Raw genomic sequence first — 17380 nt, forward strand, 5'->3', positions numbered from 1 at the left:
TTATCACAAGCAATATATTCTGTACCTCTATCAGATCTCAAGATTTTAACTTCATAACCACTTTGCTTTTCAACAAAAGCCTTAAATTGTTTGAAAACATCACATGCTTCAGACTTTTGCTTCAGAAAGTAAACCCATGTTTTCCTACTGAAATCATCAATGAAAGTAATAAAGTACTTACAACCTCCATATGAGGGAACCTCCAACGAACATAGGTCTGAGTGAATAATCTCCAACTGTTTTGTAGCTCTCCTTGACTTGCCCACGGGAAAGGGATCTCTATGCTTCTTCCCAATCACACAAATCTCACAGATACGATCAGGGACATTCACAACAGGTAAATCAGAAACAAGTTCCTTTCTCGCAAGATAGTTTAATCCAGAGAAATGAAAATGCCCAAACCGCATATGCCATAACCAATTATCATCACAAACTTCAGAACTAAAGCAATCAAGGAGAGTATGCTTAATTTTCAAAGGAAATAGTCGATTTTGGGACATATTTACCTTTGCAATCAAAACTCCTTTAGCATCTTCAATCGTACAACACCCCTGAGCAATATGTATCTTATATCCTTTTTCTGACAGCTGACCCATACTCAACAAATTTTGGTCTAGTTCAGGAACATAGAACACATCGGATATAAAACTTTGAGTACCATCCTTCAGCTGAATAGAGATTTTACCTTTCCCAAAATTGGCACCTTTGACTTATTGCCAAACGTTACTTCAGACCGGACGGATTCATCTAGTTCGGAAAACAATTCTTTCTTCCCACACATATGGTTACTACACCCAGTATCCAAGAACCATATGTTCTTATCTGCAGAAAAACTATCGCTGGCTAAAAGTAAAGTTTCAGAACTCTCACCAGACTTTTCAGCAGTGTTTTCAGCAATGTTTGCTTGATTTCCACGATTGTTGTCCTCATTATACCAACAATCTGCAATCTTGTGCCCATACTTACCACAATTGTAGCAATGAAATGGAAATTTACCTTGTTTGGTATTACCTCCACCTCTTCCTTGGTTGGAGTTACCACGTCCTCCTCCTTGGTTGAAGTTACCACGACCTCTTCCACCAGAACCTCCTCTTCCTCTTCCACGACCTCTACCAGATCCTCCACCTCTTTGATTAGTGCCAGTCACATTAAGGGTGACTTGACTCTTCAAAGCTTCTTCTACTAGTGGTTCCGATTTTGACGCAATCCTGTCAATATGACTTTCTACCATACCTTTCAGCTCTGCAATTGATAAGAGCTCGGTTTTGTGTGACTCTGTGATCGAAGCCACCACATGGTCATACTTCATCGGCATAGTTCGAAGAACTTTTTCAACCACTGCACCATCTTCAATCGTATCTCCATATAGCCTCATCTTATTCACCATATCAATAAGACGAGTGAAATACGCATCTACTGTTTCTGTAGAGGTCATCTCACAATTATCGTACAACCTTCTCAACGACTGCAACTTAGACTTCTGCGCCCGATCGACTCCTTTGTGTGACACCTTTAAGATGTCCCAAGCTTGTTTTGCTGTTTGAGCACGAGCTAATTGCCCAAAAATGGAATAATGAACACCTTGGTGAATCTGACCCAAGGCCAATTTATCTCGCCGTATAGCGGCTGCATCAGCTCCTTCGGGTAGACCGGGATCAACAAAGCTCCAAAGATTTTGAGCTTGCAAATGTGTGGACATCATAATTTGCCAATAATTGTAATCGAGGTTCCCATCCAATTTGGGACCCGACCATACAATATTGAAATTTGTGGCCATAATTCACTATGAAAAATACCTCGGGGTTGAAAGGTTGACTGGCTCTGATACCAAATGTTAGATATATTAAATATAATATATTTAATATAATATATATTAAATATAATATAATATATCTATAATATATATATATATATATATATATATATATATATATATATAAAATATATATATTAGAGAAAGATGGAGAGAGAGGAAAGAATGCTTTGTGATTCTAATTGATGATTAGAAATGCTTGAATAACAAATCTATTTATACTAGATAAGATAATTCAAATGTTAAAATAAAGGAGTTAATGCTCCATGTAAAGCTAACATCATGGCCATGTACTGCACCTATAATTACTCCCATTATTTTTAACCAATTAACTAACTACTTGGTTTAATATTACTAATAATAATAATAATAATAATAATAATATTATTATTATTATTATTATTATTATTATTATAACAAGGGACCATTTCGATAATTAACTCCATAAATAATTTTACTTTCTAAAATAAATTAATTAATGTAAAAGTTAAATATAAAACATATTTTACTAGTTTTCCTTAATCACGCCAGGACAAGTGGATCATGTAAAGAGAATGATGTATTATTTTTCATTTTATAAAAAATTTTGTGTATTAAAAATAGTACTGCGTAGTAGTTTATTCCCAAAAATAAAAAATAAAAAAAATAGTAGTAGTAGTTTTCTCCTACCCATATTGAACGTGGTTTTGGGCTACTTAATTTTTGCCGGGGGCAGCTGCTCACACTGCGCTCATGGCAGCTCCGTCTCGGTTGTAGTATAGTGTTTATAGATTTTAATTGAACATATAGAAGGTAAGAATATTATAAATCTACTATAAAGTAAATGAAAATATTTATGTATATTTAGTTTAGTGTTTAAGTACATTAGATTAACGTTTAGGTTTTAGACATATAGAGCAAATATTAATATTAATATAGTATATAATAATGCTATTAAATATGATGAACTAGCTGACACTTAATATAAAACAACGTCGTTTTAAATCACGATCCATCATGCAAGATGGACTATGTTCTACGGTCCATCATATAATTTGCCAAGAGTTTGCACGTTAATAGTTTTGGCCGGGAATAATTATATGGTGCAACGATATCTATATTATAAAATGGATTATAACACAAATTTAATATATTGCATGTTATTTTTAGTAAATTGTATATTGATTTTTAGTAATGTCATTATATTTCAATACATGTTCATTTTTAATGTATGCAAGTTTAAAATGAATTTTTAATTATGTCATTTAAATTAAACTTGCAATGTACTTACAAATGAATTTATATCATAGTCTATTTTGCAAGATGAATCCCGCTAAAAAATATAACGACTTTCTTGGATTACGTATATTTATAAATTAATTTGATTGTAATTTTGGGTTACCCATATTTATTTTTAAATTAATATCTAACCAAAACCATAATCATGTTGAATTATGATAAAGGAAGGTATCATGCATTCTTGCCTTTGTTTAAGTTTCAATTTAGGGCTAGGGACAGAATATATAGGAGAGCTCAAAAATCAAAATTAAATAATAATTAAGGGATAGAAAAGTCATTAGCGAAGAGTTTTCTGAATCTTTGAAGCAACAATCGCTTTGCAAACAAGTCAAAGTCATCCCAAATCTCATCCAATTTCCACATTCAGTCCCTTAATTTTCTCCATATCTAATCATCTTTTTCTATATAATCACTATAATTATAATTAATTAACACTATATATATATATATATATATATATATATATATATATATATATATATATATTCCTAAAATACTCTCACTTTAAAAAATAGACCATGTTATTATATCATCATATTTATAATTCTTTTATATTTTTTTCATCTACCAATTATAATACATTTTCAAAATATAATTTAATAATAATAATAATAATAATGTAACACAAAAAAATAACATTAAATAAAGGGCCCCACTATGCTAATGTTTTCAAATTTGGAAAGTTTGCAAAATCTTGCAATACATCTATACTAGATTAAAAATTAAAAATAAAAAATAAAAAATAAAAATTAATGTATAAATAGATATGTCAATTTACAATTCACTATCATTGGTGGTGTGTAGATAATCTAAAATTTGTTCGTACGGGTTTAACTTAATGATTTAGCAGACAATATTTGAGAGAAATGAGAAGAAGATAATCTAAAACTCTTGCCTCATATAATCTAAAACTTTTCCAAATTAAAATTTATCTCTTACCTCAATTTTATGAGAAAAACTTGTTCTCATCATTCTTATTTTTACCAAAATATAATAAATACTACTCAAATTTTGTGTAACAAATACAACTCAAAATATCCATACTATAATTTTTTTTTTTTTTTTATGTGTTGGAAGGCCCCTAGACAGCCTAAGATTACATTCTAATCCTAATTGCTTCATAGAGATTTATTTAGTACAACGGTTTTTCGAGTACCTATTTGAAAGAGATTGACAAGGGCATTAACACATTTATTTTCCTTTCTCAACACATGAGAGATCCTTGTTATCCCACATTGAATAATGATGGACTTGCAATCTAGTATGAGGTTTGTTGATTCCCACCTAGAGTTATCCTCCCTCATATTCATATATATATATATATATATATATATATATATATATATATATATATATATATATAGAGTGTAATATCATATTTATTTTTATTTTTAATACTATCGACTCTATTATAAGGTAGTATATGTTCAATATACTTTAATCCATCTATTGGAGCCTAGCTGCCCAAAGAATCAATACTCTACCGCCAGGATTTGATCGTGTGACATTTCCTCAAGAAGAGTCATTGAGGTGTCAACTGACCATTATATTTATGTTACTAAATAATACGGAGTGTCATCTTTATTTAGTAATATAAATATACTTGTGTACGGATCATTTTATATTATCAAACAAAAGTGTAATAAGGGCAACTTGTTCGATTAATAAAAATACATAATGTATATCTTTATTAACCCACAAAAGTCAAGTTCATAATCTGAATTGATACACATACTATTTTTAGATTAGATAATATATTATTAACATATAACTTAAAGGTAATAAGTAACTTCCCTTGCAAGCATTGATTCGATCTCAAGCATGCAGCAGATCAGACTGTTTCCTCCATGACTAAATTTGGTATCAAAATTCTGCATACGAAATTTATTTATTGTTTCTACACATAATCTTCAATGATTCCCTTTGCTTCCAACCATGCAATTTGCACCCTAGCTTGCTTCTAAATTCATCCCAATCATGCTATAAGTATATCTCTCCACATGCTTTTCAACCTAATTAAGAAGACATTCCCATTGGAAAACAACTTCTCAATTATAAATATATATATATATATATATGTATTTTCTATCTGTTACATGTGTATATAGTTAGGCAAGTGTATAGATATAGAAGGTTAATTAGACAAGAGCGGGTAACGATATGAGTTAACTAGTTGACAATAAAGTGGAACTTAAATTAGAGATTTCAAGAAAGATTTGTGTGCATTATATTACTAGGTTAGTACTCGATCCATCGGTTTACATTACAGGTCAGTTTTACTTTTCCCTACTCTTATATTTTTAAAATTTTATGATAGGCTTTAATTTAGAGTGTAGAAAGACAACAAAACACTTTATTTGGCTTTTCATAATTTTCACCCTGAATTAACTAATTGGCAATTATACATTATTGTACTAAGCCCGGTCTTTACTTTTTCACAATCAAAAATGGATTTTAATTTGGCTTTTCATTTTTCATGTATTGAAATTAAAGTTCCCATTTTGAAGATAATTAAGAACTAATTAATAAAGTTTTCTTCAATTCCCACTATATAATACACAGTCCAGGCCACTGGAACTCTTGACATTAATTGTTTGTCCTTTTGTTGTGCAGATATCTGCCGTTTCCGATGTGTCTCTCTAGGAAGTCTTTATATACCATGGCATGATTCCAGATCCCCTTTAACTCCTCATTTTTCTTTTCATTTCAGTCCAAATATTAAAATTTCAATCTCTTTTAATTTATTTACTACTCTGAATTTTCTTCAGGTTTTCATTTATTTCTGATCTTCATATTTTTCCAGGAAGTGTTTTTACTGATACTCATTCTGGGCTTAGCTTCTTCAAGAATTGATTGTCAGAATATTATTGGTCATGGGGGGAGCTTCAATGTTCTTGACTATGGAGCTATTGGAGATGGCAGAACAAATGATACCCAAGTACATTATTATTATTATTATTATTATTATTATATTATTCTTCAATTCCTTGAATTGAGATCTTTAATTTTAAGGAGTCAAATGATTTGTGTGTGGGACGCAGGCTTTTTTGAATGCGTGGAGAGATGCATGTTGGTCCGGAGTTGAATCTCCTGTGGTTATAATTCCTCAAAACTTCATATTTCTGGTCTACCCACTCACCTTTTGGGGTCCCTGCAATTCCAACAAAATATATTTTATGGTATAGTAGCAACTACTTATTGGTCTACTTTACTTAGTAAGTTGATATATATATGATATCATGTTTAGTTTGTGCCAAAATATTTAATTTGTTTATAAAATTTGTGGTTAGATATCTGGGGAGATAATTGCACCTTCTTCCCTGGGCACATGGAAGGGTAGAGATGCAAGTGAGTGGGTGGTGTTTAGAGATGTGAAGGGTCTCACCATTGATGGGTCTGGAACAATTGATGGGCAGGGGAAAGCTTGGTGGGATCATTCATGCGCACACCAATCATACCTGGTATGTATGTGTGTGTGTATATATATATATATAGAAAAGCGCTCGTGGTCATGTCATTAGGTGTGATCGTGTGGTTGTATCTGTGTCGTTGAATTAGTTTAATCTAACGGCAGTGGTAATTCTAAGGATTTTCCCGCATTTTGGTAAGTGGGGGTGTTATGGTAATTACAGTGGCCATTTATAGCGGGCGGGTTCCAGAATACACCAACAGTGTTGACAACATACACCAATAGTGTAATAAAACACATCACAGTGAAACACACCAATGGTGTATTCCCGTGTTATGGTAATTATAGTGGCCATTTATAGCGGCCGGGTTCCAGAATACACCAAAAGTGTTGACAACATGCACCAATAGTGTAATAAAACACACATCAATGTGATTTTCCCTATTCGGGTGTTTTATGACGAGTTTACCCTTGCAGTTCGCTGGATAGGAGAATGTGCACGAAAATACTGAAAAAATCTTGAGTAATATGATTCATTGGATCTATCTAATCTAATGGCCTATAATTGACCATATGACCACATCTAACAACATGGCCACATGTGATCACCTCTCTCTCTCTCTATATATATATATATATATATATATATATATATATATATATATATATATATATATATATTATCACTTATTGTGACTGATTATTGACTCACGGGATATACAAAATGCATGAGTGTGACTAATAATTTTTTTTTTTTTTTTAATTAGAAAGGATGCACAAGATTGGCTCCAACGGTAAGTTCAATGTTTTTTTTTTTTTTTTTTAAAGTTTAAATTTCATATGAATATTATGAACAATTTGCTTATTTAAAGTTTAAACTATTGAGCATATAATATATAAATATATGTAATCGAGTTATATATGCTGTTAGTATTTTAATTGAGATGCAAAAGATACTTTAATTTTGTATGAACCAACCCATACCAAGAGTAACTGGAAGGACAAGAAAAAGTTATCATTAATGAATGTGACATAATGAAAGAAGCTCCTATTAAAGCTGTAACTGTCCGGCCATTTAGAGTCCCAGCATTGTACATAATTAAGTACTCTCTTTAATTTTACTTTCTTGAAAATCTATAATTTACCCTTTTTTATTTCTATTTATTTATTTTTTTTGTGGGCAATTTATTTATTTATTTGTTTAGGCATTGAAGTTTGTTTCATGCAACGAAACCTCAGTGAGTAACATGTACGTGAACAACAGCCCCCAAACTCATATACTTGTACTGGGCTGCCATGGCTTCAACCTTCACAACATCTTCATAAACTCCCCTGTAGATTCTCCCAACACCGATGGCATTCACATTCAATCCTCTCACCGTTTTTCTGTTACTCATTCCATAATAAGCACCGGTATATATTTTTATTTTATACTTAAAAACTTAGAAAATAAAATGTCCCATATAGTACCACTCTTTTAATTTGTGACAAACATACAGGGGATGACTGCGTTTCAATAGGAGATTACACTTCAGATGTTGAGATTAACAATATTGTATGTGGTCCTGGTCATGGCATAAGGTAATTAATTAACAACTTATCTAACATAAACATAAATTTCATAAATTATAAAGTTTTCTTGACTTGGTACTTGTCCATTAATAACCGTTTAAAGTTTGATAATTATTCCAAATATTTAGAGTTTTGGTTTGGTTGAAAATGCAGTATTGGAAGCTTAGGGAAATCAGGAAATATTGTGCAAGTGGAAAGCATACACGTCAGCAATGTTTACTTTTCTGGAACTACAAATGGAGCTCGAATCAAGACATGGCAGGTACGTTAGTTCCAAATTAAACTTCAAATAAGACTGTGTTTGGAAATCCGAAAAATGATTTGTGCAAACTGAATCATAAAAGAACCTTTCCTTAAATTCCACATGTTTTTGGTGCAAATTAAAGGTTGGCAGGGGAACGGTCAGAGACGTAATATTTGAGAATCTTTTATTTAACTCCGTCCAGAACCCTATAATCATCGATCAACACTACTGCAACGTTCAAGGTGCCTGCAAGGACATTACGGTAACATTTTTTCATTACTAATAAAACTTTAGTCATCATCATGATCAATACAATATCGTTACGTATGACACTGTAAAATTTCTTTCTTACTGTTATCGATTTATATATTTCTGAAGAATCTAATAGATTAATTTACCCTTCTTTGATGATAGGGGAGTGGGGTTAAGATTAGCAATATTGTGTACCGCAACATATTTGGAACATCAAGCACAGATGTGGCAATAAACCTCAACTGCAGCAAGTATGTACCATGTACTAACATTGTAATGCAGTTTGTGCAGTTGTCGTCTGCTACTCCTTGGAAAATTGTTAGTGCCGATTGTGAAAATGCTTATGGCCAAGAATATGGGGTGGGACCTAGTTCTTGCTTGCTTCAATCTTGAATTTCTGTATCTAATTTAATTTACAATATTAGAACATGTATGCATGCATATGTGTAGTTACTTTTTAGGGTTGTTTAGAGTTTGAAACTTTAGAATTCCATTCTATCCTACGTTGTGAATTATGATTACGATTCTTTTGTGAATGAAAATTGGTGTATGTTATTTAGATGCATGTGATTAATTTCATTGTATGATCTGATGTGAATTCCCTAGCTTAATATTGGATTCACGGTCAATAGCCCTTTAAAATAAGGTTATACATGTTCAAATTAAAGTTAAGATTTAAACTCCTAATCAAACTTGTAACAGAAATAAAATTAAAATAAGGAGTTTCAGTTATTAAATTTGAAGTAAATGTGACTTGATTTCAGTTTCTTATGCCTTCTCCCAAGCCAAGCTATAGAACTACTTGATCCCTTTAAATTATTTTCCCACTTATTTTTTAGGCCAGCTTATTGTTCCAATTCATGCACAACTAGTCCAACACATTCCTTCACCAAATTGGTCTTCAAAAACTCTAGTTGAGCTTTTATTTTGTATTTAAATAGCAATGTCTAAGGCTTCCAAATTTAAGGTTAAGCAAATGACCAACTTGGCATCTTCATTGTGAAGCCCATTAGTGTCTTGGTGCCATCTTTTTGCTACAATGTATTGATCAGTCCATTCGTGATCTCTTACAATTTTTTGACTCTTGATCAAACGAATAATTGAATCTTCTCTTATTTAAAGTAGATTTTCAAGTGTTTGGTTGTTCTCAACATAGATCCTTCACAAGGTACACTTTACTTAGAGGGCGTTTCTCAGTTTCAATATGTGGTCTTAATTGATTGAGTGTAATTAGAGGAATTTTTTTTTTTAGTTAGAATAAACCAATAATGCCCTTATGCCACTTTGTAAACCATTAAGTGATCACTTTCCACACATAAATTGCATAATTTAGTTCAATTGGTTGCCATCAGGTTGACTTGCACTTCTTTAACAACGATTAAACAATCAAATCCGGACTCCAAGAGAATCAATGGCCAACAACTAATTGTGCTGAACTGCTGATTAATAAACGAAAAATGATAAATATCACTAAAAAAAATATTTATCTACAAAAATTTCTAATAGAAAATATTTTGCTCGTAAATAATAAAATAAGAAAAAAAAATTTATTATTTGCATTTGAATTGAAATTTTCATTCGGAAAAGTTTTTAAATACACTAAAAAGGACAAAATTTTATCAAATATTATATTGCTCATAAATAAATAATTGTTACTAGTGTCTCATGAATTGTTGAATCGTCGGATCCAACTACTGAACTCCACTATTCTTATCCCACCCATTATTATTATTTACTAATTAAAAGAATGTCAGCAAACATAATTTTTTTTAGGTGTGGTCCATGGTTTTCACTGTCAGATATAGTGACTAATTCTCTCGCTAAATTGTAGATACTTATTGGGTAGGACAGCTGGTCTAGAGATTCAAGGATGTTCCATGCCCAAAGTCAAGAATTGAACCATTAATTTTTAATTAAGAATGAACGAGTCTCTTCTACTCAAACACGCCATCCAGGTTAGCAAACATAATTAATTGTGAACAAATGTGCATATGTTGGACATGCCAACTTATTCAATTCCTATATATACTATACTCCTCAAGAATAATTGTGCATACATTGATTCAAACTAATCCATCTCTTCTTGCTTGAATAACATGGTGAGGAGCTGCTACCCCCCCCCCCCACCCTACAATTACATCTATAATTTACTTCTAGAAGTTTCTTAATCAATTTAATTACATTACAATTCGACTAAATTTGATATTTTGTATTTTTTAGGAGTTATTTTGTTTCTTATTCATTTTTAGCTTGATATCATCAGCAAGAGTTTCATGCACAAGCTTTAATGTGATAGACTATGGAGCAAAAGGTGATGAAGTGGCAGATGATTCCCAAGTACTTAACTAATCCTCCTCATTTTCTTCATATTTTTAAAGTTTTTTCTTTTCTTTTAACCTTGAAATGTTGGATATCCTATATATTGTGAAATCCCAACTATTTTGACTTATAGTTAAAATTACTCGGAATAATTTTTACAAATTTCAAAAATTGTTCAAAAGCATGTTTCCGACCACTTTTAAATGATCTGATATCTAGTAATTATTCTATAGTACTAATGTCACCATAATATGTTGCCAAACCAATTTCTAATTGTTAATTATTGCAAATTTTTAGAAGGGTAAAAAAAAAATTGAGATTATTTTTTCTTTCTTTGCAGGCATTTTTGAATGCATGGAATGATGCTTGTTCTTCATCCTCACTTCGCTATCCACAAGTGATCATTCCTGAAAACTCAACATTTCTGGTTAATCCACTTACCTTTAATGGCCCCTGCAATTCTGAATATATCTATTTCCAGGTATATATATGGTGATAAATATATTCTTTATCATTTCTTAATTTACAAGCTAGCACACATATTTATTTTCTTTAAAAATTGTCTATTTATTTTTTAATATTTAGATATTAGGGACAATTAAAGCACCAAGTTCACCCCAGAGTTGGGACGGGCACGACGCAAGCCAGTGGCTCGCATTTAAGGGTGTCAATGGACTAAAGGTTGAGGGTGGAGGGATAATTGATGGACAAGGAAAAAAATGGTGGGATCAATCTTGTAGATATCATCCTGATTTGGTACAAATATATATTATCATATGAATATAATATTTTTATGCTTTATGGTTCCAAATTTCCTGTATTTAATTTAATTGACCATAGGAATATTGCTTAATCAATTAATAACTTTATTCTCATTTACAGAAAGGCTGCACAAAACTGGCCCCAACAGTAAGTGTTTCTATCTATCTAATCTGCCAAAGTATTTAAAATTCTTTCTCCCTTTTTTTTTTAGCATTTTTTTTGGGTTAGTGGGTTTGACTGGTTGATAACATTAGCTGATTGTAGAAAGATGTTTGGTAAATTAGTTGTTTGCTGGTAGCTGATTACATGTAAAATGACTTTCTCAAAAAAACTGATCGAAAAAGCTGCTATGAAGCTTTTTGAATTTTAACGTTTTGGAGCAATAAGTTGTTACAAAAAGCTAATTAATCAAACAACTAATAGTGGTCAAATAAGTCAAAATTAACCGATAAACTAAGTATGTTACGAAACATGCCCACCAAATATGCAGGCAATGAAGTTCCTTTCATGCAATAACAGCAGTCTGAGCAACATTCATTTTATCAGCAGCCCTCAAACACATGCACTTATATTTGGGTGCAATGGCTTCAATGTTAGCAATGTGAGTGTTGAGTCTCCTGGAGATAGTCCCAATACTGATGGCATTCACATTCATGCCTCGCACCATTTGAGCATTACCTATTCCAATATAAGTTGTGGTGAGAGTGTGTTTCCTACATATTATATGGCTCTTTATCAGCATCCTTATATATAATTTGTAGAAGTAATTTGATTGGCATTTGGATTGATAAACAGGGGATGATTGTATTTCCATTGGAGACTACACTTCCAATATTGAAATAAACAATGTTCAATGTGGGCCAGGCCATGGTATAAGGTACAATTTTTAATAAGCATGTAAAATGTTTTTTTTTAAACAAAAATTATATAATGTAGAGGAAGCAATATAAGTTAGGCTCATAGTGATTCTTAAGATAAACAAAAAAAAAAAAAAAAAAAAAAAATTAATAACACAATTAAAGTAGAAACAATAAGTTTGATTTGTAAAATTGGGAACTTGAATTGACTGGGTTTATATTGCCATCATGTACGTTTGATACTAGTATTGGAAGCTTAGGAAAGAGTGGGAATTTTGTACAAGTGGAAGACATTCATGTCTACAATTGTACCTTCAATGGGACAACAAACGGAGCTCGGATCAAGACATGGCAGGTACGTTTAATTTAACGTTTGTCTCTGCAAAAAATTCGCCTTTCAATAATAATGGTTATTTATAATGTTAGTCAGTTAACTAATTTTCTTGAACTTCAATTCATCCATGACTCCGTCTTTTCTCCCATGAAAATTAAAGACCGGCAGAGGATACGTTCGAAACGTGACATTCGAAAATCTGCAACTCTTTTTAGTAGATAACCCCATCATCATAGATCAAAATTACTGCGATGTTCGCGGGGCATGCAAAGAATTGGTAATTCTGACTATATATCTGTACTACAGTTTTATTAATCGTTACATTAAACCAAATTAAAATTGGACCTCTTCTCATTCAAAATAATTCTGATCGAGATATCGGTGTTATTATAGGCAAGTGGGGTTGAAATCAGCAATGTAGTGTATGAAAGAATAAGTGGAACAGCAAGCAGAGAAACAGCCATAAACCTAAACTGCAGTAGGTCAGTACCGTGCACGGGAATAAGAATGGAGTCCATAGACATAACGGCTCAGGGACGGTGGCCACTTATTGTAGCAATGCTCGCGGACAGGAAAGTGTTGTGGTGCCTGGGCCTTGTCTCCAATAACAACACTCATTAAATTCTACCATATACATATGTAACTGTATTGTATGTCCACCTACTATATCATTCTAGTACGTAAATAAAGAGTTAATTTCATTTTCATCATACAGGTGATATATACTCTTTGGTCCGAGTATTATTGTGGAGTCCTTACTATCACCCCCGTCCCTACTGTCAGGGCACATGGGTGGGGATTAAACCTCCAACCTCATGTTTAACGGATGAGGTGCTGAACCATCGGGCCAACCATGTTTTTTTTTTTTTTTTACAGAACTTAAATGGTTCTATTAATTGAGGACAAAAAAAGGTCATGCCAGAATAATAATACGACCAAAGGGGTTATGAAAAAAAAAAAAAAAAAAAAAAAAAAAAAAAAAAAAAAAAAAAACCTAAGTGGGTTGTCCCTATGTTGCACACAACACATGCTTAATCACACATCATAATGTCTAATATGCACATTATGTGTGTGTGTGAAAAAAAAAAAAAAAAGATTAAGTGGATTGTCCCTATGTTGCACACAACACATGCTTAATCACACATCATAATGTCTAATATGCACACTATGTGCGTGTGTGTGTTTGGACAAATTAAATCAAAACTAGTCATTGATCTAGTAAATCTAACGTTTTGAAATAAATAAGACTTTATAATATATTAATATTTATGAAAATGACTCCGCTCATTTTTTACTTCATTTCCCTTTCATCAGATCTTGCAGATCAATGGTTTGAATTTGCCTTCAAGTTCTCACATGGGGAATACATTGGTTGATAATAATCACCTACAAGTCAATTTGCTCTTAAATGATTCTATTTATTATATTGAATAATATATTAAATCTAGTTGGACAGTTGATATGGTAACCACAAAATTTCAAATTTAACTTTCAATTAGAGCTATTTAATTGTCTTATTGGTTTGAACCGCTATAACAACCTAAGTTCGTTTACCTCTTTGTAGTTATTACCGGATAAGATAAAAAGACTTTAGAGCATACATTTCAATAATTGACTACTAATTTTTCTTATTGAAACACCAAAGAGTCATTACCGCCTCCACTAAGACTCATACCCACAATCTCCCATATGAGAGTATAACTTTGGTGGCATTAGACTACAATGTCTTGGCGAAAGATTACAGGTTTAATTATATACAATTGTGTAAGACGAGGAACAGGAGGAGCTATATATAATTGTGTGATTCACACTATTTTGGGCACACAATAATAAGTATGAAGTGAACCATTATCAATGCCACAACCATTTTTTAAAATAACACCAACCACTATTAATGTCACAACCATTTCTATTATTTCACGTGTTTTTTTTTTTATTCTTTCTATTATATCGAGACGAGAGAAATCGAGAAGGATCTCAAGAAAAAAAAACAATTATTAATTATAAGAATAAGGGTCAAATAGGTCACTGAACTATATACGATAATACAATTACGCCACTGAATTTAAAAAAAAAAAATTATAATTGAATCTCTAAACTAATCAATTTCATACAATTTATCCAATTTGCAAGTTTACAACATGTCATCTCAAATTAAATTATTTTTAAAAAATAAAATTTCAAAAATAATCATTTAAAATTAATTAAAAAATAAAGAAAAAAGGATTTCCGGCAGGAGACGAAGAGTTATGTTCACAATATTCTTTAATTTTCAAAAAGTAGACATATAATCATATTTGCAAATTGCAATCACTTCCCTATTTTCTCTCATAGAGTCATAGCTATATCATGGACTAACGTGCATGTATCAACATGCACGCAATGCACATTTTTTTCCTCAATTTTTTTCTAACTCAAATTTATTTTTTCTCTTTTTTTTTTTTTGGGTACAAATAAAAGTAATGCATAAAAATATACAAAAAGATTTAATTAAGATATTTTAAACAACACATTCATTGCTTTTTTCAAAATTTTAAATTAAATCTTTACTTACATAAAATCATTACTTTAGGTATATAAATCATTACATTGTTGTTGATTTATAAAGTCGCAATGAGTGAATTCCATTTTTTTGTCCTACTGTTATAGGGGCGTTTCTAATTTTAATCCACATTAATTTTTGTTACCACTTTATAACCACTATTATTGAATGTGTTCCACATTTAGTCCCACCGTTAGTATTTCTATCAAGATGCCGTGTAATCTAGGAGTATTTTGACATTTCTTCTCATCCAAGACTATGTTTGACTAAAGAAATTAGAACATTAAACCTAAAACCTAAGAAACCTCGCCGGCCCATCCCATGTTGGAACGAACGAAACGATGTAGCTTTGGCTTCCCATTCTCGTTGTTCGAAGAGCCATCTTCGAATATCGGAGGAGGAGGACGAAGCGCCTGGATTAAAAGAGAAGAGACAAACATAAAAAGACCAAAATACCCTTTGCTTATACGGCCTCTTGACGGAAATATTAACGGTGGACTAAAAGTGGAACCCATTCAATAACAGTGGTTGTAAAGTGGCAAAAAAAATTAAAGTGGACTGAAATTGAAAACGCCCCTATAACAATAGGACCAAAAATGGAATTCACTCGGTCGCAATTATAGATATATAAATTTACTATTGTATGTACATAAATTCACTACTTATGTTTATAAAAATTACTATTGGATTCATAAAACTACCACTACATATCCATAAAGTTACTATTGCAAGTAGTTCATAAAGTTACTATTACATGTTCTTAAAATCACTTTCATTAATTAACTTATACATGTTAATTAATAAAGTCAATATTACAAGTTCATAAAATCTCTATTACAAATTAATCACAAATTATTAAAATGGTGTATTAAAAAAATATAGCAATATAGGTTTAATTTTAAAATATCTTCTGTGACGAAATAATTTTATATAAAAAGAAATAGATAATAATACATTTTAGTGATAATTAATCAATTTGTTAAATTTTATTAACATGAAATATTCTTCCAAAAGGCTGAGCCCCAACCCTAAGGGCCCCCCACACCCCGGCCCGACAGAGCATTTGGGAGGATGTAAATCATGGTGACTCAACTGAACATGAACCATAGAGGGTAGACCGGTGCTCACTGCGCACAAAGAGCCCCCCTCACTTTGAGAGGTTGCTCCCACACTGCCGCTGGTGAGACTCGATCCCTGGTCATTCTTCTAAAGTTTCACCTCTAATTAATCAATTTGTTAAATTTTATTAACATGAAATATTATTTTTATATATGTACGTTAAATTATTTTTTTTTAATGACCACATGTTATTATTTTTATATACATGAGTTCATGTTGGAACATAAACCATAGTCCATGATATAATTTGCCAGATTTTATCTTATCTTTACCAATAAAATTATTTTCTTTTCATAATTATTTAATTTGCTTCAATTAATTAATATCTAAATTACTTTAAAATATTACAAGATTAAAAAAAAAAAAAAAAACAAATTACGTAAAAGGTAGCTATGATTTTCTATTGGTAAGTAGAGAATTATATCGTTGTTGTTGTTGTTGTTTTCTTTCTTTTATCCTATAGGGCATAGCAACCTACGGAGAGACCGATAAAGAAATTAATAAAGTGTTGGAGGATAAAAATGTAATATCCTCCCATCCTTTTTATTTTCTATTCTTTTTCCCTTATAATCAGTGTATCCATCTCTCTTAATGAATAACTAGTAGGTGCACCCGTGCAATGCGCGGCTATATATATAGTATGATATATATACATTATAATATAATTAGATAAAAAAATATATAGTTTGAAAACCTAATAAATTTGAAATAATAAACTTTGTAATTTTATGATCACTCATGTATTGATTAAAGTTATCTACCACATCCAATGTTGGAGTCAAAATAACACTGTTCTTAAGATATGACAGATCACTTATACCGCGTCGAAACAAAGGGAATGTGTTATCAACAATTGCAGCAATACGATCATCGTCACAC

The 17380-nt window shown here is 31.5% G+C and overlaps 2 protein-coding genes across 2 annotated transcripts; both read left to right on the top strand.

The window, feature by feature from the left end:
- The first annotated feature begins 5149 nt into the window (after positions 1-5149).
- On the top strand, positions 5150-9116 carry LOC109186869 (probable polygalacturonase At1g80170). Its single transcript, XM_019337044.1, has 11 exons — positions 5150-5360; positions 5705-5753; positions 5895-6029; positions 6133-6270; positions 6382-6552; positions 7268-7294; positions 7706-7913; positions 8000-8081; positions 8226-8334; positions 8459-8578; positions 8731-9116. Exons 2-11 carry the CDS (start codon positions 5721-5723, stop codon positions 8959-8961), a joined length of 1254 nt encoding a protein of 417 aa, XP_019192589.1. The 5' UTR covers positions 5150-5360; positions 5705-5720; the 3' UTR covers positions 8962-9116.
- Positions 9117-10656: 1540 nt separating this feature from the next.
- Positions 10657-13515, top strand: LOC109186871 (polygalacturonase QRT2-like). The gene is made up of 10 exons (XM_019337049.1): positions 10657-10667; positions 10789-10905; positions 11228-11368; positions 11473-11643; positions 11770-11796; positions 12140-12347; positions 12445-12526; positions 12753-12861; positions 13001-13117; positions 13234-13515. The coding sequence occupies exons 1-10, from the start codon at positions 10665-10667 to the stop codon at positions 13459-13461; spliced, it is 1203 nt and encodes a 400-aa protein (XP_019192594.1). The 5' UTR covers positions 10657-10664; the 3' UTR covers positions 13462-13515.
- Positions 13516-17380: the final 3865 nt, after the last annotated feature.

The sequence above is a fragment of the Ipomoea nil genome, unplaced genomic scaffold (genome assembly GCF_001879475.1).
Source record: "Ipomoea nil cultivar Tokyo-kokei standard unplaced genomic scaffold, Asagao_1.1 scaffold1407, whole genome shotgun sequence".
Classification (NCBI taxonomy): domain Eukaryota; kingdom Viridiplantae; phylum Streptophyta; class Magnoliopsida; order Solanales; family Convolvulaceae; genus Ipomoea; species Ipomoea nil.